Source organism: Leptonychotes weddellii, chromosome 10 (assembly GCF_054177405.1).
Source record: "Leptonychotes weddellii isolate Sample4059 chromosome 10, ASM5417740v2, whole genome shotgun sequence".
Taxonomy (NCBI): domain Eukaryota; kingdom Metazoa; phylum Chordata; class Mammalia; order Carnivora; family Phocidae; genus Leptonychotes; species Leptonychotes weddellii.
The window spans coordinates 1,656,933-1,678,531 of NC_138378.1; the positions used below are offsets into that span (position 1 = coordinate 1,656,933).

The 21,599-nt window shown below is 56.7% G+C and overlaps 1 protein-coding gene across 1 annotated transcript in view; it reads left to right on the forward strand.

Annotated features, from left to right (window-relative positions):
- TAF4 (TATA-box binding protein associated factor 4) overlaps positions 1-21,599 on the forward strand; it is a 68,422-nt gene that overhangs the window by 37,044 nt on the left and 9,779 nt on the right. The window contains exons 2-14 of the mRNA XM_006744624.3: positions 653-819; positions 2,438-2,557; positions 4,932-5,051; positions 5,797-5,919; positions 7,739-7,828; positions 8,392-8,637; positions 10,685-10,832; positions 11,200-11,314; positions 13,417-13,586; positions 13,887-14,017; positions 14,745-14,870; positions 15,327-15,383; positions 15,860-15,979. Of these exons, the coding sequence (XP_006744687.2) occupies positions 653-819; positions 2,438-2,557; positions 4,932-5,051; positions 5,797-5,919; positions 7,739-7,828; positions 8,392-8,637; positions 10,685-10,832; positions 11,200-11,314; positions 13,417-13,586; positions 13,887-14,017; positions 14,745-14,870; positions 15,327-15,383; positions 15,860-15,979 (1,733 nt within the window). The remainder of the gene's footprint in view (positions 1-652; positions 820-2,437; positions 2,558-4,931; positions 5,052-5,796; positions 5,920-7,738; positions 7,829-8,391; positions 8,638-10,684; positions 10,833-11,199; positions 11,315-13,416; positions 13,587-13,886; positions 14,018-14,744; positions 14,871-15,326; positions 15,384-15,859; positions 15,980-21,599) is intronic.

The window sequence follows — 21,599 nt, forward strand, 5'->3', positions numbered from 1 at the left end:
TAGCCGCGGGCACAGTGCTGCCCCCACACCCGAGAGGGGACTCATGTTCCCAGGAGGACTGCTTGCTTCGGGCTTCACAAGACCCCAGACCGTAGGCACACTGTGTCTCCCATGTCCCAGTCCAGCCCGCTGGGCAGGAGAAGAGGTGGGGTGGAGAGGCCAGGCTGCCACCTCCAGAGACGAGGAGTGGGGCCGGGGGCCGAGTGACACCTGCCGCCCTAGGAACCTGGCCATGGCCAGGAGTGGTGGTGGGGACACTGCCTGGCCGTGGGGCCCTGTGCCTGGCTTCCTCCCCAGAGGGGTGCGTGGCCCTCTCTGCAGGCCAGTGCAGGTGGCCGTGGGGCAGGTGGTGTGGCCTGCAGAAGCTTTGCTGCCTGGCTGACTTCTGAAAGGAAGACTCACCTGCTGCTTGAATCCTGTGGAGAAAACCTTGTGTGCTTTCCCGTCTTGGATGCCATCTTCATTGGCAAGTGTGTTTCGAGTTCAGAGACTCAGCATGTCTTACAGCTTCTCCTTTCTTCTCAGAGACGTCAGGCTCCCCAGCGGTAGGGTCAGCGCCTTCACCGGCCGTGTGTGTGTGTGTGTGTGTGTGTGTGTGTGTGTGTGTGTGTGTGGGGCACGTCTCCTGATGCCAGGTCTCCTTTATCCCCAGGTATGGTCCTCGTGCGGAGCGAGAACGGGCAGTTGTTAATGATTCCTCAGCAGGCCTTGGCCCAGATGCAGGCCCAGGCTCACGTGCAGACCCAGCCTCAGACCACCATGGCGCCCCGCCCTGCAACCCCCACAAGTGCCCCTCCTGTCCAGATCTCTACCGTACAGGTGAGTTGCACGCGTGCTGGGCAGTGGTGGCCCGTGGGGTGTCCGGCAGGTGTCCTGTGAGGGCAGAGAGGGGCGGCCACATGCCGCCCACCATCGGGAGGCTCTGAGGAGCTAGCTCTGCGTCCACGCTCAGCGAAACTCTGGCTTGGTTGTCTGGACTCCGTCCTGTCTCTTCCCTCTTCTCCCATGACTCCACCTCCTGTGCCTCAGTCTTCTCTTCTGCAAAGTGGACCCTGCGTACATTAGCTGTTCCTGTTGGGGAGGCGCGTGGGAGGGAGCATCAGGAGATTGTGTGAACATGTGGTTAGGCCTTTGGGGCTTAGCTCAGGGGTCTCTCCCCAGAGATCAGGGCGGTGGAACGGCACCCCCGTGCTGGCGTGTCTTGTCCACATCCCAGCTTCTGCTTCCTGCACCTCCTCTGTCTCCCGGTGCCTTTCTGCCTGGTGCCGTAAGTCTGTTGTCCTGACTGGTTGGCCAGCTAGTCACTGAGGTGGAGACTGGCGGGGGCTTGACATTCCTGTGATGTCAGCTGTGTCCCCTGTGGAGGCGAAGGCCTGCACTGTAGACAGAGGCCTCGGTTGGGCTAGGAGACCCACATGGGGCCCCCTTCTTGAATGTCCGGGACAGCTCAGAACAGTGTGCTCAAGGCCCGTGGGGCTGTGTGAAGTGAGGTGTGGACGGAAGATGACCTGTGGCGTCACTTGTTCCGTCTGACTGCCAGCGCCACCGTGCTCGGGACTCGCGCCATCTTTCCATCGGCTTGAGGTGTCAGTGGGCCACCTGGCCACTCCTTGACTTCCTCTTCCGCAGCGCTGTGACCCATCTCTGTACCCAGGGGACGCATGCTGCTTGATTTTTTTAGTGCTGAGAACAAGAGCACAAGAAATGCGCACAGGGGGCGCCCGGGTGGCTCAGTCGGTTAAGTGACTGCCTTCGGCTCAGGTCATGATCCTGGAGTCCCGGGATCGAGTCCCGCATCGGGCTCCCTGCTCGGCGGGGGAGTCTGCTTCTCCCTCTGACCCTCCCCCCTCTCATGCTCTCTCTATCTCATTCTCTCTCTCTCAAATAAATAAATAAAATCTTTAAAAAAAAAAAAAAAAGAAAAGAAATGCGCACAGGACTGATTCCCAGATACTCATGTTCTTTAAAGACCTTGTTTGTAGACTTGGGTGAAGAAGCCTAGCGCTAGCTTTATTACAGTACATACGTATTTTGACCCTACACTTTTCCTCTGGTAGGAAGAGCTTAGAATTGGGTGGCTTTGGGGTGCCTGGGTGGCTCAGTTGTTAGGCGTCTGCCTTCGGCTCAGGTCATGATCCCGGGGTCCTGGGATCGAGCCCCGCATCGGGCTCCCTGCTTGGCGGGAAGCCTGCTTCTCCCTCTCCCACTCCCCCTGCTTGTGTTCCCTCTCTCGCTGTGTCTCTCTCTGTCAGATAGATAAATAAAATCTTTAAAAAAAAAAAAAAGAATTGGGGTGGCTTTGTTGACGACTGTAGCGTGAGGCCCGACGCGCCGGACAGTGTCGGGTCTGCACCAGGAGGCTGATTTAGCTGCGCCGGCTGGCAGGGAGTTACTGTCACTTGCTGCTCCTTTTAGATGATGCTTGCTTATTTTTCAGGCACCTGGGACCCCTATTATTGCACGGCAGGTGACCCCAACGACCATAATCAAGCAAGTGTCTCAGGCCCAGACGACGGTGCAGCCCACCACGGCGCTGCAGCGCTCACCCGGAGTGCAGGTGAGGCGGCCGTGGGTGCGGCACCCTCCGCGTGCAGGCAGGCCCCACGGGGCGTGGTGCTGGGTGCTAAGCCGGGCTCCGGGAGGAAGGCGTCCTGAAGACAGTGTTTCTCTGACTGCTGACACAGGACAGCTCAGGCTTCCCTTTCTTTAACGCCACGTGGATTTTCATGCCAGCAGCATGTTCAAAAGCTTCCCGCTCTGCTGGAAGCGTATTTAGAAATGTCACCTTGTTGATACTTGATTGAAAGGCATCTGTGAAGCAGAGGGTGTGGCGCCCGTCGACCTGTCAGTGCTGGGACGAGGATGGGGGTCCCTCCTGAGAACGGGGCTCCCATTGCTCATGTGCACCATTGGGTGGAATTCTCACACTCTCTTCCTGCGAGGCACAGACAAGTGAGGGGTCGGGGCTTCCGGAACTGGCCTCAGGGCCTGCGTGCTGGCCACCTGGCTGCCCTGCCTCCCCCGCGGCCGGTGCCCTTTGCCAGGAACTAAGCCCAGGTCCAGAGACGTTCCCTGTCAGCCTGTTGGGGTTGGTGTGCGTGTTTGATCTTAAAATGGTGTCTTCAGCTGTGGGAAGGAGAGTGCTCTGGAGCAGGCCCTGCGCCCTCTCGGTGGGTTGTTTGGCTGGTGCTGACGGCTCAGCCTCTGGTCTGGAAAGCTGAGAAGAGCGGTCATGCACAGGCGTGGCTGCCCCTTCTCTTAGAGGGGAGGGGACCCCTGGTCAGGGCAGCAGGTGGCCCTGGGCAGTGTGGTCGGAGCAGCTGGAAGGAACGGGGTTCTGAGCTGTTCTGTTCTTCAGGTGTTTGTGCGTGCCTGTCACGAATGCACAGCCGTAGCCTCTGTCTGTTGGGCATCTGCTGGGAGCCGGGAGGCGCTGCCCTCGATGCTCATTGTTGTGCAGCCCCCGCCGCAGTGCTGGGGGTAGGCTCTGTTGCAGTTACCTGGAGAGGAAGCGGAGGCTGAGAGTGGCACGGGGTGGTTGCGGGGGGCAGGAACCGGCCCCGCCCTGGGGCTCCCATCCCTCTGGCGGCATCTCGTCTTCAGGGGCTGTTTACAGGTGTCTGCGTGGGTGATGCTGCTCTCCGAAGCACCTGGAGGAGCACACGGGAGCTAAGTGGCGGACCTGTGTGTGGCCGGAGACCCCCGGGGACGCTTTCCTGGGACGCACTGTGCGTCCTGGGCTCCGTGGGGTGGGCACGTCTGAGTTTCAGTCACAGTGAAAGGCCACTTCTCTGGCAGGGTCCGGAAGCTCACCGTCCGTTTTTGCGTCAAATTTAGTGGAGAGTGAATTTATCAAAATAGGCAGACACCATCTCGGTGTCCTATAGGGAAACACGTATCTGTCGGACCGTCGGAAGGGAGCGCGAGGGGTATATCTTGAGGTAGAGGGAAACCCCGACAGGATCAGAAGTGCCCTGCTCTTTCTGGGCGTCCAGAAGCAGTCCCACTGTGTCCCGGCTGCCCGGAGACAGCTGCCCGGTGCGTCCTTCCACACTTTCTTCCTTGAAGCGTGTGTGTGGCAGTTCTGGTTGCAGGGGTAGGGTGTGAGAACGCGCCGGGTGGGAGAGCACATGGGCCGTGAGGAACGGCAGGCCAATGTCTGAGCTGGGGGCCCCTGGGGGCCGCACTGGACTTTGGCGAGGGCAGGCGCCCTGGCGGAGCAGACATGCTGCACGCGACTCTGCTCGGGGATGCTGTCTCCGCGTGCAGAAGCAGCAAGAAAGTAACGTTGGGGAAGTCGGAGAGACGTTGAAGGCTGCATTTATAAATTGGAAGCGTCTAGTGAGACAGACCAGTAAATATCGTGATGGTTCACGTGGAATGAAACCTCGGGGGCTCCCAGGGCGGCATTTTGGGTCGCCAGAGATGTCCTCGGTGTCCAGCCGCCGCTGGCCTCCATGAGTGTGTTCAGTACGTGCCCCTCCCTGCTCACACCCACGCCCCCTCAGGGCGCACGTCTGCTCTGAAGCCCCTTTCCGTGATGTTTCTTGAGAGAGCAGAGTGGCCGGTCTGGTGGCGGAGGCGCAGCCTACACGCCCCGCCCCAGAGGTGACACTGGCGACAGCCTTCCCTGCCTCCGGCGTCTGCGTGAGTCAGGCGATGCATTTTCAGTTGTAGTTTCTCTGTTTTGCTTTTAGTTTCTGGGAGAAGAGATAATTGACTGGCCACCCTGACGCAAGCTGGGCCCCGCGCTGGGCTTCCTGGCTCGCGGTCTTGGGCCAGGTGCGCCATCTCACTTCCCTCGGCGCTCGGTCCGCGGCCCTGGGGGCTTTTGTCTGGGGCTCCACCTCTGTGGGGTCTTGCTGCCTTCTGGGGAACATGAGGGCATCTCGGCAGAGCCTGTGGTCACCTTGCATTTTGGACTCTCATAGCCTCAGCTGGTTCTGGGTGGCGCTGCCCAGACAACTTCCCTCGGGACGGCGACGGCTGTTCAGACGGGGACACCTCAGCGAACGGTCCCAGGGGCCACTACCACCTCCACAGCTGCCACGGTGAGTTCCCCCCCGCCCCCGGGGGTGGAAGAGAGGCTCGTGGAGGCGCGCTGCTGCCCTCGCCCGCCCACCTGCCCACCCGCCCGCAGCCTCCCTTCCTCCAGGGCCCGGGGACCTCGGCCTCTCAGGTGGGGTGTGAGAGCAGCGGCCTCTGAGGGGCGGCGGGAAGGCCCTGTCCCCCGCTGGGCTTTCAGGCTGCACAGGAGTCCACGTGACAGGAGCCCAGACAGTGGCCTTTGAGGACGTGGGCCGTGTCTGTGGACCAGAGCCACGTCCCCGTTATTCGCACCGTAGCTTCCTGCGCATCTCGCAGCCCCCGGGGTTGCACTTTGTTTGGACTCTCCTCTCCCATCTTGTTGCTCAGGGCTTTCCGTCATCTTCAGCAGCAACGTCATAATTTAATTCCTCTTACTGTGCACTTAGATAGGCGTGAGCTTTTCTCTATGATAAAGCAGCGTTATGCTGAACATCTTACGGGTTCTTCTCAGTTCCATTCATGGCTGTTCACCCAGTGACGTTCCTGAGAGTCGAGCTGCTGGCCGGGTGAGGGGTGGACTTCGCGGCCCTCAGTCGGCATGCTTACTAAGCATCAGCAGCCCGTGAAAGTTACTGCATTTTCTGGAAAGAACATTAGGGGATAAATACAGTCTTCTTATATACAAATGCACATTTCAGTTAACCCTGACGCTGTGATGGAAATCTGCCTTAACGCTTTTTCACTTGTATCTTTTTAACTTGAATCCAGGAAACCATGGAAAACGTGAAGAAGTGTAAAAATTTCCTGTCTACGTTAATAAAGCTGGCTTCATCCGGTAAACAGTCCACAGAGACAGCTGCTAACGTGAAAGAACTAGTACAGAGCCTACTGGTAAGAGCGCGGCCCTGAGCCCCTTGGCCTGAGAGCGTCTGTGGGACACACGGGGGGCTGCTGAGCAGGGGAAGTCCTGTCACAGGTGTGCGTGGCCCAGCCGGGCACTCAGCCCAGGCTGGCCTCCTGGGGACTTTGCAGAGAGGCCGCCGTGGGGCCCAGTGCCTCGCGCCCCGACCCTTCGTGGCCTCACCATTTGTCAGCCTGGCCCGCTTCCCAGGGCATCCACGTGAAGAGAGTGGGCCCCGTTCATGGCCACTGGAAAGTGTCCTATCGGCTTCAGGAGCGTTTTTAAACACACCTGACAGAGGGCGTTTTACACGCTTTCTTTCACGTCTCTGCTTTACCTTCTGTAATGGAGAGTTTCAAACCTGTCAGAAGTGGAAAGCAGAGTCTCGTGAAGCCCTGCGTCCTGTCTCTAGGCTTCCCCAGTGACCGAGTCACACCTGATCTCGTGGCTGCTGCACCGCCCCCCCCCCAATCCCATATATATTGTGGCACGGAAGGGCACTTGTTAAAGATCACCGCCGTACGTGATCAGCCCGCCAGCCTAGGGACCCAGGGGCTCTCGAGAGCCTGGCTGCCACGCATGGTCCCGGCGCCTCCCCTGCTGCTTACAGCTTGTTCCAGCCAGGGCTCAGTCAACTGCGGGCACTGCGGTCGACGCTTGGTCTCCTTTGGCCGGATGGTCCCTCCTTGCTCTTCTCTTTCCTTTTGATTTCTGTCTTGAGGAAACCTGGTGGTTTGATGTCTGGGCTTTTGGATGCTTTCTGTCTTTCTGCTGCTGGGGTTTTTCGGCTCAGGTTCTTGGCTCCTTGGGCCTACCTTCCTGGTGCAGCCAGCTGGGAGTGGGTGGCAGAGGGGAGGCCCTCGGCCCCGGGGTGATGGCCTGAGGGACAGCCCTTCTCAGAGACGCCGCGTCCTCCTCTGAGGGGCTGGCTCTGTGCCCCGCATGCAGCCCACGCTGGTTTTGGTCTAGAAGGAAAGAGGTTGTGCTCCCGCAAGCAAGGGATTGTTTCAGACCATATACTTAAATATTTTCAGGGAACTTAGAGATTGAAAAATGATCTTACCTCCCATGAGAAACACAAACTCCTGGCTTTTTGTTTGTTTTAATTGTAACAATTCTACCTTCTAATGAAAATTTCTAATGAAATAAATGTTTTTCTCTTTCATCCCCACGGTCCCGTGTCTGTGGTTCCCCGCCCGCCCCCAAGGAGCTGGCTGGCTCTCTCCATCCCTTGCTCCCCAGATGGTCCAGCACTACACCCCATCTCCCCGCTGTGCTCTTGTCAGGGTGCCAGGACCCCCGTTCCACCCTTCTCATGGGACCTCTTGGCTTTCTGGACCCTGCTGGCTGCTCCCTCTTTGAATTTAGCATTAGTTAGCTCCGGGTTTGGCTGCTGGTGATACACTGATGCCAAGGCCACAGGTCAGGCAGAGGCTCATGTTCTCCTGTGGGGACCCCAGGTGTCGGCCTCATCTCGAGGATGGCCCGTGATGGTCCCATCCCTACCCACCTCTCTTTGCCTCCTCCCCTCAGACCACACTTGCTTTGGTTTCCGGAACAGAGTCATGCCCCCTCTTGTCTGGGCACTCGCTTCCCTCCGTGCCCTGGGCTTCCCCCTGGAGGCTTGGTGTGGGTCTTTGTTGTAGGTCGTTGTCTCTTCTAACTTCTGCTGTGCTGTCCCCTCTGTTCCACCCAAGACCTGGCAGAAAGAACCCTGACTGCCACACAGGGCACTGGCACATGCTGAACAGGGATGTGTGTGTCAACGTCTATTCACGGCAGAATTTCGTTGTGATTTTTGTTTTTAAGGATGGAAAAATCGAAGCAGAAGATTTCACTAGTAGATTATACCGAGAACTTAATTCTTCACCTCAACCTTACCTTGTGCCTTTCCTGAAGGTAACTGTGAACCACCCCCATGCAGCCCTGTGCGCTGGCAGGTTGCAGTAGGCCTGTCGGAGGGGAGGATGGGCACGCGGGTGTCCCCGCCGGGCTTGAGGGCTGAAAGTGCCCTGTGATGCTCATTAAGGTTCTCGTCAGGAGGCTCTTCTGTGCGATGTGAGGCCCCTGACCCCGCACCTGCGGAGGTGCGAGGAGGCCCGATGGGCGGGGCTCACCAGTGAGGAGCAGGGCTCAGGGGCATCAGGTCGGTCCTCTTGAGTAAGCTTTGCCGTCATGACATTCTTAAGAAAGGCGTTTTAGACCTACTGCTCTTTTCTCTTTCTCTTTTCTAAACAAATTTTATTTGGTTCTTATGGAGCATAATCCTGCTCGCTGATGTCGGGCTTGGGGCCCGTGAGTGCCAGATGCCGTCACCAACATCAGGGTAGAGATGTCAAGGCTCTAAAACCGGCCTGGTTGAGCTTGAGGCTTGTTTCTCAAGAGTTGCAAGTTTCTGGGTTTGTGAGGAAGGAACCCAGTGCCCGAGCCGCCGCCGACCCCGTGTCTGTCTTTCCGCCCAGAGGAGCTTGCCCGCCTTGAGACAGCTGACCCCCGACTCCGCAGCCTTCATCCAGCAGAGCCAGCAGCAGCCGCCGCCCGCCTCGCAGGCCACCACCGCGCTCACGGCCGTGGTGCTGAGCAGCTCCGTCCAGCGCACGGCCGGGAAGACGGCGGCCACCGTGAGCAGCGCTCTCCAGCCCCCTGTCATCAGCCTCACGCAGCCCACACAGGTTGGCGTTGGCAAGCAGGGGCAGCCCACGCCGCTGGTATGAAGGCGAGAGCCTTGCCTGCCCCCCCCGCCCCCCGCCCGCCTCTTGAACACATTGGCCACGGCGCAGGGAAGCCTCCTCCCAGTAGGCAGGAAAGCTCCCACCGGGGAAGTGTGGGTGCTACCTGAGTAGTTCAGGCATGAACTAGAGGCGGCGGCACTGCAAGTTGGTGAGTGAGTTCTCAGGAAGATGAAATAAGCATGTTGGCTCTTAACCCACTGGCCTGTTACCCGTATCGTTTGCAGGTATTTGTGGTTTAAATGAACACGGTGTGTTTGTGGTGGATCTTTAGCGGGGTGTTACCTTTGATTAGGAGCAATGGCCCCAAGACAGGAAACAGTGTGTGCCTGGTGATGGTGCTTCAGGCAGAGGGTGCCGGGCCTTTTGTCTCACGGCCTCGAACCCAGCCCTGCAGCTGCTGTTTGGGCCTCAGTGAGATAAAGCTGCAGGGTACTGATGGGTGATTTACCGTGTGGGTCCAGTTTTCTGAGTTCTGCAGCTGCAAAAGGGGAGGTCTTTGCTGGGAAGAGTTGCATTTCAAATGTGCTGGGCAGCTGGGCTCCCCAAACATAGAAAGGCAATTGACTTTTTTTTTTTTTTTAACTTTCAAGGGGATTTAGTTCCTCTGCAGTTAAAAAACCTGCACAGCTCAGGCTCCCTTGTCACTTGATAGCGGGCTGTAGAATGTATTTTACTGTAGCGGCCACTTAATAACCGAGTGAGCGACCAGAGTCCGTTAGGCTGTTTGCCCACCTGCTCGGGTGAAAGCCTCTGTCTTTGCGTTGACTGGTGGATGAGAGCATCTCACCTGCGGGGCTGGGAACTTCGGTGCGGGGGGTGGGGGGGCGAAGGTGTGCGTGAGAAGTCAGGGGTCCCTCATGTCTTTTTCGCGCCAAGGGGAAGAGATTTGTGAGTACAGGACTGCCCTCACCACTGGGGCTAATTTACGTAAACGGTGCGGTCTCTCGGTAGGTAGTCGTCTTTCCTTGAAAGGTTTGAGTCTTAGTGCGTGGTTGTGAACGACCTGACCCATATTTGTGGTTTATGGTCAGAGGCTGTCCTGACCAGCAGGGTCATTTCTACATTCCGCTTCCCTGGTCCTGCCAGACATGCTGTGCCTGTTTGGGGGGGATAGCAGTGTGATCAGGCCCGAGCCTGGCCCATTCCCTGCCTCGAAGCCTGTAGAGATGCAAACCTGAGGCTTTTCCCTGAGTTTATGGCAAAACCTGACGCGCATACCTTGAGGCGATAGCTGTCTTGACTCTCCTTTATGGTGTGAGTTTTCGTTGCCGAGATAGTTTGGTAGCAGAGCACTGCCCCGTCCCCGCAGTGAGAGTCCCGTAGTCCAGGGCATATGCAGCAGGTCACCTTTGTAACATTTAGAAACAATTGTTTCTCTTGCCCCAGAGAGGGTGTCGCAGCGCAGCTCGGGGAGCGCTGCTTGGGCAGGGCGCGGCGCTAGGCTGGTCACAGGGCCTTAGGTGGCTGGCACCTTGAGCAGGGCAGAGGCGGGAGCGCGCTCCAGCTGACAGGGCTCCAGGCAGGGCGGTGCCGCGCCGCACAGGCCTGGGATAAGGGGTAGCAGGGACATGGCCGGGGCTGGACTCTGCTCTGGGGGCGTCTCCCCGAGCTCAGCCTCGGGTGGTGAGTGCGGGCAGGTCCCCATAGAGAGGCGGTCGGAGAAGCTCTTCCTTGAGTGTGGAATTCAGGGCAGGACTTGGGAAATCTGACCTCCCCCCCGGTGTAAAAGGCAGCACACCTCTTAGAGACGGATGTGGAGAAAACGTGCCCTGCAGCCCCCAGCAATGTATCCCCTGCGCTGAGATTTGGGGGGGAAGGCATATTCCATGCCGGACCGCTGAGTCAGCCTGCCTCCTCCCTGCAACGACCTCAGGACCTCAGGCCCCACGTGCAGATCTGCCCCAAGAACTTGCCTCTCGTGTGGCGCCTGACGCGGGTGTCCCGGTCCTGGCGGGGCCCTGGCCGGGGACGGGTGCTGGCGGCCCTGGGGGGTCGTGCTGATGGGCCCGCGGCTCTGCCTCAGGTGATCCAGCAGCCGCCCAAGCCCGGAGCGCTGATCCGCCCGCCCCAGGTGACGCTGACGCAGACACCCATGGTCGCTCTCCGGCAGCCTCACAGCCGCATCGTGCTCACTGCACCCCAGCAGATCCAGCTGAACCAGCTGCAGCCAGGTGAGGGCCCCCCGTCTGGTGCCGTTACCTGCACGTGGAGCCCTGTGCGGCTATCGCCTCCTGGCCTCGGTCAGGGCAGGGGGCCCAGAGTCAGATACGGTTAGCGCTGCTGGTTTCTGTCCCAAGCCTCTCCTGCACTTGAAAAAGCGCGATGAGTTTCAGGAGAGTAAGTGTTTGAGAGGCTATTCTGTGGCCTATGAGTCCGGCGTTTCTACCGGCTTCATCATGGCCGGTGAGCGGTGGTACCCTCCCCTCCGGCCACCAGGGACCGGAGCGGCGGCGGCGACTCCCAGCAGAGCCTGCGGCGGCTGCTGCAGAGTGTGCCCCAGCGAGTTGGTGGGTATACCATCGGTGTCTTGTGTTGCAGTCCCCGTGGTGAAGCCCGCCGTGCTCCCTGGAACCAAAGCCCTCTCTGCCGTCTCGGCTCAAGCAGCTGCTGCGCAGAAAAACAAACTCAAGGAGCCCGGGGGAGGCTCGTTTCGGTAAGGAGTGGGCCTGCACGCGCCGAGCGGAGCGACCGCGGGCCGCGGGGCGGGGCGGGAGCCTGTGTCCCAGGGCTGGCCTTGCCTGCGTGGTGCCAGCCGCTCTAATTTCGATACCGTGTTCTTTCACGCTTCACTTTGACCTTGGTGTGCACGTTTTCCCTCAAAGTTAGCGCGGGGAGGTTTGCTGCGGACACGTAGCAGGGAGTAAACCAGTGTTCTTTAGTGTACGAACTAGTAGAAAACCTGTCGCCGTGATGTCGCGCCTCAGTGTTCTGAAACCTCATGGCTGTAGAGCAGAATGCTTCACTTGCCCTTCTTTAACTTTAAAACTTCCAGAAATGCTGTACTGTGGGCTCTTGACGAGCAGCCGGGCAAGGGGCTACGTGTCAGGGACACGCGGTACACAGGCCGTAGAGCTGATGTGGATAACGGTGAAGCAGCAGGAAAGGGCGCGTGTCTCGGGCGTTTTCACAGGGCTGCCCCCTCCCAGATGGCATCCCTGAAGCGCTGTTGGCCGGTGGAGCAGGGTTGGCGTCAGCGGGGTGGGGAGGGCATTGTGCCTGGGCGGCCTGGCACGGAGGGGGCGCCCGGTGGGGCGGGGAGGGGGTCCATCTGCAGGTCAGAGAAGTAAGAGAGCAAAGGCCACTGGGAACCCTGCTGTCTTTCTGTGGGGGAAGGGAGTTGTTAGGACGGTCTCTGCGGTGCTGGGTTAGCTCAGGGTTCAGTGTCTGGACACACATCGGGGGAAGGAGACAAAGCTCCTTGCCCTGTGCACTGGAGGCGCTGGGTGGTGGTGAGCACACCCAGCGCTCAGACCGTGTCTTCTGAGAGCTGTTCTGCTGTCATGACCCAGACACCTTAGAAGGGCTGGTTCTGGGGTCTCTGCAGTGTGAGCTGGTGCATCTCGTTAGGTCAGGAAGCAGTGCTGGGGTGGATGGGCCCGCGGCAGAGCTGACAGAAGTCGCCCGGAAGGGCCTCCTTTCCCCCCCGCCTGTGTGTGTAGTGACAGCTTCTGCCACTGGCTGAGACGGGAGAGCACGAGCCCATGGGAATGAATAAACGGGAAGCTTAGGGGGAAGGGGGAAACCAGCAGGGACCCCCGAGGGCTGGAGCTCAGAGCATCAGGAAGGGACCAAGGAAACCCAGCCTCTGCGGGGCTGTGGGACATTCTTGTCACGAGGGGAGGGGACATCGGTCAAATGGGGACACAGATGTGCTACAAGACGCCTGGCCTGTGGCCTTGCATGTGTCACGGGCACGAGAGCCAAGGAAAGGCTGAAGAACCTTCCAGGCTAAGGAGGCTGAAGAGCCACGCGGAGGGGCTGTGAGCGTGGCTGGCGGCCTGCTTGCAGAGGTCGCCCGGCTGCTCCGTAGGGGACGCCCTTGGGCGCAGGGAGCACACGTGGGGTGTTCCGGGGTGGGGCGCGGGGAGTCAGGTTGGCAGCTTCCCCGTAGGTGATTCGGGAAGAAAAGAGTCCTTCACCCCGTACTCCTGCTTTTCCATAACTGCGATTGTTTTATGAATAAATTAATGCTCTTTGATTTTTTAAGAAAGGTTTCACTTGGGGGGCACCTGGGTGGCTCAGTCGTTAAGCGTCTGCCTTCGGCTCAGGTCATGATCCCGGGGTCCTGGGATCGAGCCCCGCATCGGGCTCCCTGCTCAGCGGGAAGCCTGCTTCTCCCTCTCCCGCTCCCCCTGCTTGTGTTCCCTCTCTCGCTGTGTCTCTGTCAAATAAATAAATTGAAAGAAAGAAAGAAAGATTTCACTTGGAACAAACTCCTAGAAGCTGTGAGGACAGTGTTGCTGGGTTTTGCTCCCTCAACTTAGCCGTGCCTGGGGAGCCCTCTGCACACATCCTCACGCCAGAAGTCGTGCGACTTTAACCCCTGGCGGATCTTCCTTTAAAAGAACAGTTTCATTTTCAGAGAAGATCGCTAGGCCTCCTTGTTCCGGTGACAGCGCAGGGCAGGCGGGAGCTGCTGGGACGCACGCCTGGAGGGGCATCCGCATGCTTTCTATCACAGGGTCCCACTAGGTTATGCCCCCTGAGTACACCTCCTGACGTGCCCCTCGCTCAGCATTGTCTTCTTCTCTGAAGGGATGACGATGACATCAATGATGTGGCCTCGATGGCGGGAGTAAACCTGTCGGAAGAAAGTGCACGAATATTAGCCACGAACTCTGAATTAGTGGGCACCCTGACACGGTCCTGTAAGGACGAAACCTTCCTCTTACCAGCGCCTTTACAAAGAAGAATCTTAGAAATAGGTATGTGGGCGCGCTCCGGCCGTCCCCCGACCTCTGGTGTGCCCGCGTCGCTGTAGTCCTCCGTGGAGCCGCCCTCTGCTGGTGGCTCCCTGGCGGGGCACGTAGGCCCCAGCGAACATGCCTGGTGCCTTGTCCCCCCTTTTGCCCGTGTCCGACGTGGTTGATGCCAGTGGTTCTCAGGTAGTGGCAGTGATGTAGACCACCCCCTCCCACCCGGAGGGCCTGCCTGGGCTGCCCTCACATTGCTCTGAGCGGTGGACGAGAGAACAGCGACGTTTGTAAAGTGTTGCCTACCCCCAGGTAAAAAACACGGCATCACGGAGTTGCATCCAGACGTAGTGAGTTATGTATCCCACGCCACCCAGCAGAGGCTACAGAACCTTGTAGAAAAAATATCAGAAACGGCTCAGCAGAAGAACTTCTCTTACAAGGTAACACACTGTTCTCCCGAAGAGGCCACGCTTGCCGTGGACTCGAAGTCAGGGCTGCTGGGAAGGCTCTTCCCGCACCAGGCGTGGGGGGCGGCACAGGAATGTCTCTTGGAGCTACGTTTTGGGGGAGATGCCGCCTCTCTTAGCCCACGGTGCTCTCGGGCGCTATGTGCCCCGGCTGGGGAAGGAAGCCTGGCCTGCATGAGGATGCACAGCAGGGGTCTAGCCTGGGTTGGGGCTGGGGCGGAGGTGGCTTGCCCGGCCTTGGAGGTCGCGGAGCCTCTGCCGGTTCCACCCTGTGCCCCTGTGGCCTCGAGCTAGCCCTGCAGACCGAGTGGCTCTGGCTCACACCTGCTCCCGTGACTCGGAACACTGCCCTGTTTTGTGGAGGGTCCAGGGGGCCGGCTGCAGGGCCGGGTCCGCCTTCCTCTTCCCTCCCTCACACGAGTACTCGTCAGAGGGGCCCAACTGAGTGAGGCCGGTGCCGTCGGAGTGGCAGTTAAAATAAAGAATCAAATGATACCGAAGTGTGTAAGGTGGAAACCCCCCTGAGCCCTAGCACTGCTCTCCTGACACTCGCTTGTCTGCGTGTTAACACGCAGGCCGTCTGGGGACGAGGGGTGGGTGCGTGGAGGTTCTGTAGGACTTGCTCTGGGAGGCGGGCTGGTGTGCAGCCTGCCCAGCCCAGTTCTCAAATTTATGACTGTGTTTTTTTACCTTTTTGTAGGATGATGACAGATACGAGCAGGCAAGTGACGTCCGGGCTCAGCTCAAATTTTTTGAGCAGCTCGACCAAATTGAAAAACAGAGGAAAGATGAGCAGGAGAGAGAAATCCTTATGCGAGCGGCCAAGGCAAGTACCTGCACCTCACTCGGCAGGGCCGCTCCCTGCCCTGGGCACCTGCGCACACTCGGGGCTCCGGGAGGCCAGCGCGGTGTTGGGGGGCCGGCCCTGCAGAAAATGTGATGTGTGTGATTGAGGAGGGGGCCGTGGGTGGGATGTGGACCTGAGTCCAGAGCCCCGCGGGCCGTCCTGGCACACCGTCTGTCAGGTTCCTGTGCCCGGTGGGCATGGTGATGACCGCCTCTGAGCTCTTCTCCAGTGGGATTGATTTTCTTAAGAATAATGGTTGTTTTTTACCATGATGTGCAGGCTAAATTTTCATCTTCTGGCTGTAAATAAGCATTTAAAAATGTAGTATGTGTTCTGTCGTATGATCTGGATATTATATCGTGAATAAGATAGCACATTTGTTAGATGATAGACATTTAGGTCATAATTTATTTTTGTTTTTACTTTAAAAAATAGTCTCGATCCAGACAAGAAGATCCAGAACAATTAAGGTTGAAACAGAAGGCAAAAGAGGTAAGGTCTTTTAGTCAAAAATCTTTACTATATGCTTGGAAATAGATTCTTTTTTTTTTTTTTTAAAGATTTTATTTATTTATTTGACAGAGAGAGAGACAGTGAGAGAGGGAATAGGTTCTTACGTAACCTAATCGTCCAGCCAAAGAAAGGGGAGGAAAGGTGGCATTTCTGTGACGAAGCGATAGGAGATGTTTGCAGAGGTGCAGACTCTGTGCCCTCCTCAGGGTGACAGTAATTCTCATTGCGTGCCTTCAGCCTTTACACACACACAGCTTGTTGTATTTTCTGAGCTGCTCAAGATGAGCATCTGTTTTGGTTTATGATTTTTCCGATTGCAGGATAAGCTTAACCATTATAGTCAAAACAGTAAAGAAATTTTAATTTAGACAATTTCCAAAGATCCTTTGCTGCTACTTTTGTAGTAGAAGGTAACGTGCATGAAATGATGGTCTCGTTTCTCTTTCGACACGAAGATGCAGCAACAAGAGCTGGCTCAGATGCGGCAGCGTGACGCCAACCTCACCGCCCTCGCCGCCATCGGGCCCAGGAAGAAGCGGAAAGTGGACTCCCCAGGACCGGGCTCGGGGACAGAGGTACGCAGCGCAGCAGTGCTCGAGGGCGTGTGGGGCCCGGGAGCACCTCCTGGCTCAGCTCTCCAGGCGGGCGGACACGCCCGAGGACCGGCCTTCTTACATTTCCGTGCAGCGCTTCCTTGGAATACTTGTATGACGTTCACGTCGGCTTGTCGTGGAGATGCCGTGAGCTGGCGGTTCTGTCCGCGAGGAGGTTTGCTGGCCGGGGTCGGGTGCCGCGAGGCTGGACCGCCGGCGGAGGGAGCGCGGGCAGACTGTGTCGGAGGGGTGGCCTGGAGCAGCACACGTGATGCAGGCCTGGAGGAAGGAAAGGGGCCCTTGCCCACTTCTGTTTGTCCGATTTTGTTTCTTGTTTTGTTCGTGGTGATATCTTGATGTAGTTACAAGCCCAACCTCGGAGTGTTGTTACTTTTGCTTAGATCGTCACTAGTTTTTTAAGTAAATTACGAGAAGAAAGCACACGTGGCCTTTCCCGCTGACACGAGGTCACGGCTTCCGGTGGTGCGGTGCTGGTCCGGGCTTGCACTAGCAGCGTTTCCCTCGGCCTGAAGGGCAGCACCCAGCGTTTCTTGTGTGGTACGCTGATGATGGGTTCTCTCGGCTTCTGTTTACTCGAAAGGGCCAGTGTTTCTCCTTCAATTTCGAATATTTTCCCTGAATATAAAATTCTGGGTTGACAGTGTTTTTCTCATTTAAGATTTATTTTCTTCTACATTGTTGGATAAGCTGGGCGTATCCAGATAGATGTCATTTAATTTTCGGGAAGGACACACTAAGGATACGTGTGCCCAAGGACCGGGCACCCTTCATGCTCTGCGCTTTCTCGCCTGTTCCCTGGGCACCTCTGTCTTACTGCTGACGTCTTTCACGCCTCCAAGGACACTCCCACTTGAATGCTGGGCTGTCTTATTCCAGGTCACAAAAAAGGTGGGAGCATGTTTCCCAAAATTGCAAAACTCTTATTCTTAAACCTGAGAAACAGCTGTAATATCCATTTGACCTTTGTTCTCCTGTGAAAGGGGCAGCTCTGTTGTCTTCCTGGCCCCACCGAGGTTTACGCTTGTGCCCTACACCTGCTGCTTCTCCCTTCTCTGGCTGCTTTGAGATTATCTTCTCAATTTCTAGAAGTTTGGGTTGTGTTTGGACTGGGTTCTGTTGACATTTAGCCTGCTGGGGGTTCTTTGATGTGTAGGTCAGTGTTTTTCCTCAAATTTGGGACATTACGGCCTTTATTTCTTCAAAATTTTTTTTCTGCTCCAGTCTGTTTTTTCCGAGTGGGGTTTCCAATTACACGTATGTTGGACCTGATGATGTTGCCCGTGGGTCTCTGACACTGTTCAGTTTTCTTTCATCTTTCTTCTCTGTGTCCTCACAGGGACAGTCTCTCCTGGTTTAAGTCTTCAGACCCCACAGGGTTGTGTCGTTGACAGAGAGTGAAGCCCGCCCAGTGAAGCTCTCACTTGCTGGTGTTTGGGCCTCTGGGGTGTCTAGTCAGTCTCTCTCAGGGTTTCTGACTCTTTGCTAAGATTCCCTGTCTGCTCACGTATTGAGAGCGCATCTCCCGGGCCATCATGCCTTTGGCCTGTGTATAAAAGCTGATTTAGTGCATTTTCGAGGCCAGCGTCTGGGCTGCCTCAGCGCCAGTCTCTGGTCCCTGCTTTTCTCCCCAGTGGTGGGTCTCGTGTTCCTGTTTCTTTGCATGTCTAGTGATTGTTGCTTGATGCTGGGTATTGTGGAGGACAGGATGAGAGACCAGCTTTGTCTTCTCAAGAGTGCTGGTTTTTGTTTCAGCAGGTGGTATCTGGACTTGGATGCTTTGTTTTTCATTTTGGTGTCGGTGCCCCTGGGACCTAGTGGGAATCCCCTTCACCCTCTGCCTTCCCTGTCCAGGTTTGGTCTTAGGCTTTGTCGGGGTGGCTCTTATTCTCGGGAAAAAGCTTTCGTCCCAGGGAAAGGCCTTTTGACGTCTCGGCTGGGTGGGCTGGGTGCCAGGGTGGGAGCAAGGACTTCCTGCTCGGGTGGGCTGGGCTGTGACGTGGCCTGTCATAGCCTGCACACGATCTTCACTCACGGCTGAAGTCGTGCGTGGTCTAGCTGTCCCGTCTTTGCCTCTATCCCGTTCCCCCTCCCTCGGCGTTCGTTCCTTGAGTGACTGTGTGTTTAGCACTGGTGGTGTCCGTGCAGTCCTTTTGGTTTTCTGAGTCTCATTCTCTGCCACAGTCTTTGGGATAGTTTGTGGGAACAACATCCCCAAGTTCTTACACGTGGATGACAGTTTGTGTCCTGTGTACCTAAAGATCTGTGTTGATAGCCTTCGAATCCTTGGCTCCATTTTCTTACCTTGAGAACCGTAACCGTGTTACCTTGGATATTTATTCCCGGCATAAAGTGTTGCTCTTCAAGCCTGATGATGGTCTAATTTTATTTTTCTTGTATATCATGTGTTCTTTTTGCCCAAAGGATTCTTTTTTTTTTTTTAAGAGTCTTTAATTTTACTTGGAATTGGTTATTCTGGGTTGAGTCCCTCCAACAGCAGTTTCAGGTGTGCTTTTATTCGGGAACACCTTCTCTCCTGTTGGGTTTACTCGGCTTCCTCTTTGGGGCTCCCAGCTGTGGGACGTTGTGTTGACTTTGCTGTCGGCATTCATGCTTCCCTCCAAGCCGCTCCTGCCTCAGGGCCTCTGTCGGGCTCGAGGCTCTGCTCTTGTGGTTTGGCCTTCGTTCCTCAGTTTCCTTTCTAATTTTTCCTGACTCTGGCACCTCCTGAGTTCTGCGGATTCCAGCTTACGTTGTTCTCTCATGACTGCTACCATTTTCTTAATATCTTTTAAGTTGTTTTATGGTAGAACATTACAGTTTCGGTCTGTTTTTTTAATACGCATTCATGGTGTTTTCCGTTGTCTGTTGAGATGTCATTCATCCTCCTTACCTTCTTTTTCCTAGTACTGACTCGTGTGGGATTTGGCCTTAGTGCTCTCCTGTTCTCCTTTCATGTGAATTTAGTTTTCTTGAACTTTTAGGAGGAGGTGTCTGAGGTCGTCTGTGAACTGCTCGGAGCCCCTCTGACGTGGTCTTCATATGGTGATGGAGGCGCGGCTGCTTGTCTCTCAGGCCCACGGCACTGCTCTCCTCCCCTCCGTGCTCCCAGACCGCGCTCGGTCTCCACTGCCCCTGTCCCGCTCGGCTTCGATATCCCACCTCACGGTCTTGTCTGCGTGAGGCCCTCAGCCACTGCCTGCCTTTCCGAAGACCTGCTGGCTCCTGGGGTTTCCAGGCCTGGTGGTGCCCGTTCATGTTTCTCTAGCTTGTCCTGCACAGTTTTGTGGTACCATTCAGGCTTGTGGTTGCCTGAGGCTTATCTCCGCTGACTTTGCTCTAAATACCGTCTGCTCGTTTTAGGTTTTGCCGTCTGGTTGCATAAGTCTTACGTGGGCCTTTGGGAAGATCAAGAAACTGCTGCCCCTGTTGCTGCCTTCCCAGAATGTAGTGATTTACTTTAAAAAATACAGCTTCATTTAATTGAAAATAGTTTCAACCTGCAGAAAAGTTGGAGGAGTAGCACACAGAGCTCCATTAGTTTAGGTTCTTGGTTCTGAACGTTGCATCCCACGCACCTCATCACGTGTCTCACGTGTACGTGTGTGTGAGTGTGTGTACTACATGTATGTACCGTATGTAGTCTTCCTGTGATGGGATATCCTGCACCCCCGAAGGCCGGCGCTGTGAGGCGCTGTCTGGCACGATGCCGCACAGCCTCCCAGGCGGGAAGTCCTCCTGTCCTACCACCTGCTCCCACCTTGCCCCCGACCCGGCAGCATCTTTGGCTCCCAGCAGGGACGTGTGGGGCGTCCGGCTGGCACGCCACATGATTCTGTCCGAATGTCCCCGTTCTGGACAGTGCCGAAGAGGACGGGATTGCGTGTGTAGGTGACCCTCCAGCCGGGTCCGGTGACTGGCAGAGACGCCTCCCGTCTCGATGGGTACTCTGTTGTTGAGTCCATCACATCAGGAGGCCTGCGTGTGGGGACCTTCCTGCTGGCCGCACCATGGTCACGGGTTCACTTGGCTCAGCCACGTTCCCCAGGGTCTCCTTCGTGGTTCCGCCAGCGTTTGTGGGCATTGAGTAAGGAGACGTTCCAGGCCCCTCCTCCAGCCTCAGCATCCACTGCTGACGCCCGCCAGGCTCCGTGGCCACCATCAGAGGTGCCCGTGGTGCCTTCTGCATTTGCCAGTTGTCTTCTGCATACGAAGAGCTCTCCCTCCTCCGTCCATCCGTCCATCCGTTTGTCGGCTCACCACAGTGGCAGGGACCGTGGACACCTGTTGTGTTCAGTGGGTTGTAATCAATACTCTCGTTATTTCTAGATGTGGGCAGTGGAAGCTCCTTCAAGCTGGTTTCTATATCCTTTTGAAGTGTCTCCCTCGTTGTTGAAGCATCCTGGTCTGACTGGCCTGAGTGGCGTCCCGGAGCCTCTGGGGCTTCCCCGCCCCTCCAGCACTTCGCCAGGAACCTGGTTCCCTTCGGGGAGGGGGGATGGCGTATGGAGGCCGGGCTCTGAGCTCTGTGTGTGCTGGATGCTGCGGGGCTCCCTCTTTGCAGGCCCGGGGGCGCTCGTGCAAACACAGGTGTGCACGCGTGCGTTACCACCCTTCCTGCGTCCGAAACCGCCCTCTGCGCTCCTGCCAATACCCTGATGGTAGCCTGCACGCGGGGCTGCTTCCCAGCCGCCCCCTCTCCTTGCTCATGAGTCCTTCGTGAGAGCTCAGGTTCCCGTTATTGCCAGTGGGTCTGGCCTTCTGCTCCACGGGACCAGCTCCCTAGCCGCTTTGGCTGCTGGGGTCTTGGTGCCAGGAGGGGTGGGAGGCAGATAGGAAGAGCCTATTGACTAACTTTGGCTCGGGTGTTAAGATGTGTCCAGAGCGCGTGCTACAGAGTAGGAAAGGCGAATGCTTCCAGGCCCACAGGGAGAGCTGGGCGCGAGGCAGCACCTGGCGAAAGCGCGGGCACCCTGCACAACACAGTGGAGGGAAGCAGGTCGCCAAAGACCATCCGGGGGGGTTCTTTCGTACGTTGTCGCTTCTGCCTGTTTTTGGACTTTAGGGGCATGCTTGTGCCTTTCTTCACCAGAGGTGGTGCTCAGTTCCTTAGTTCCTTTTTTTTTAGTTTAGGAGTATTTCTTTGGGATATGTCTTTTTTAAAAAACTGTTTATTTTGAACTAATTTTAGACCCACGGAAAAGTTAGGGAAATATTAGAGTGCTTCTGTGTACCCCTCACTGCACTCCACCAATATGAGTCATCGGTGTGATAGACTGTTAACAAGACCTTATCTGATTCTGTTCTTCAGATTTTAATTTTTTAAAATTATAATGAACTTTATGTTTTAGAGCAGTTTTAGGTTCACAGCAAAACTGAGTGAAAGTACAGAGGTTTCCCGCGTGCCTGCTGCCCCCACACACGCACGGCCTCCCCATCGTCCACATCACTCACCGGAAGGGTGTATGTCGCACAAGGATGAGCCTACACGGACACGCCGTCGTCACCCAAAGTCTGTGGCTCACCCTCGGGTCACCCTGGGCGCCGTGCGCTCTGCGGGCGTGGACAGACGCATCGTGACGTG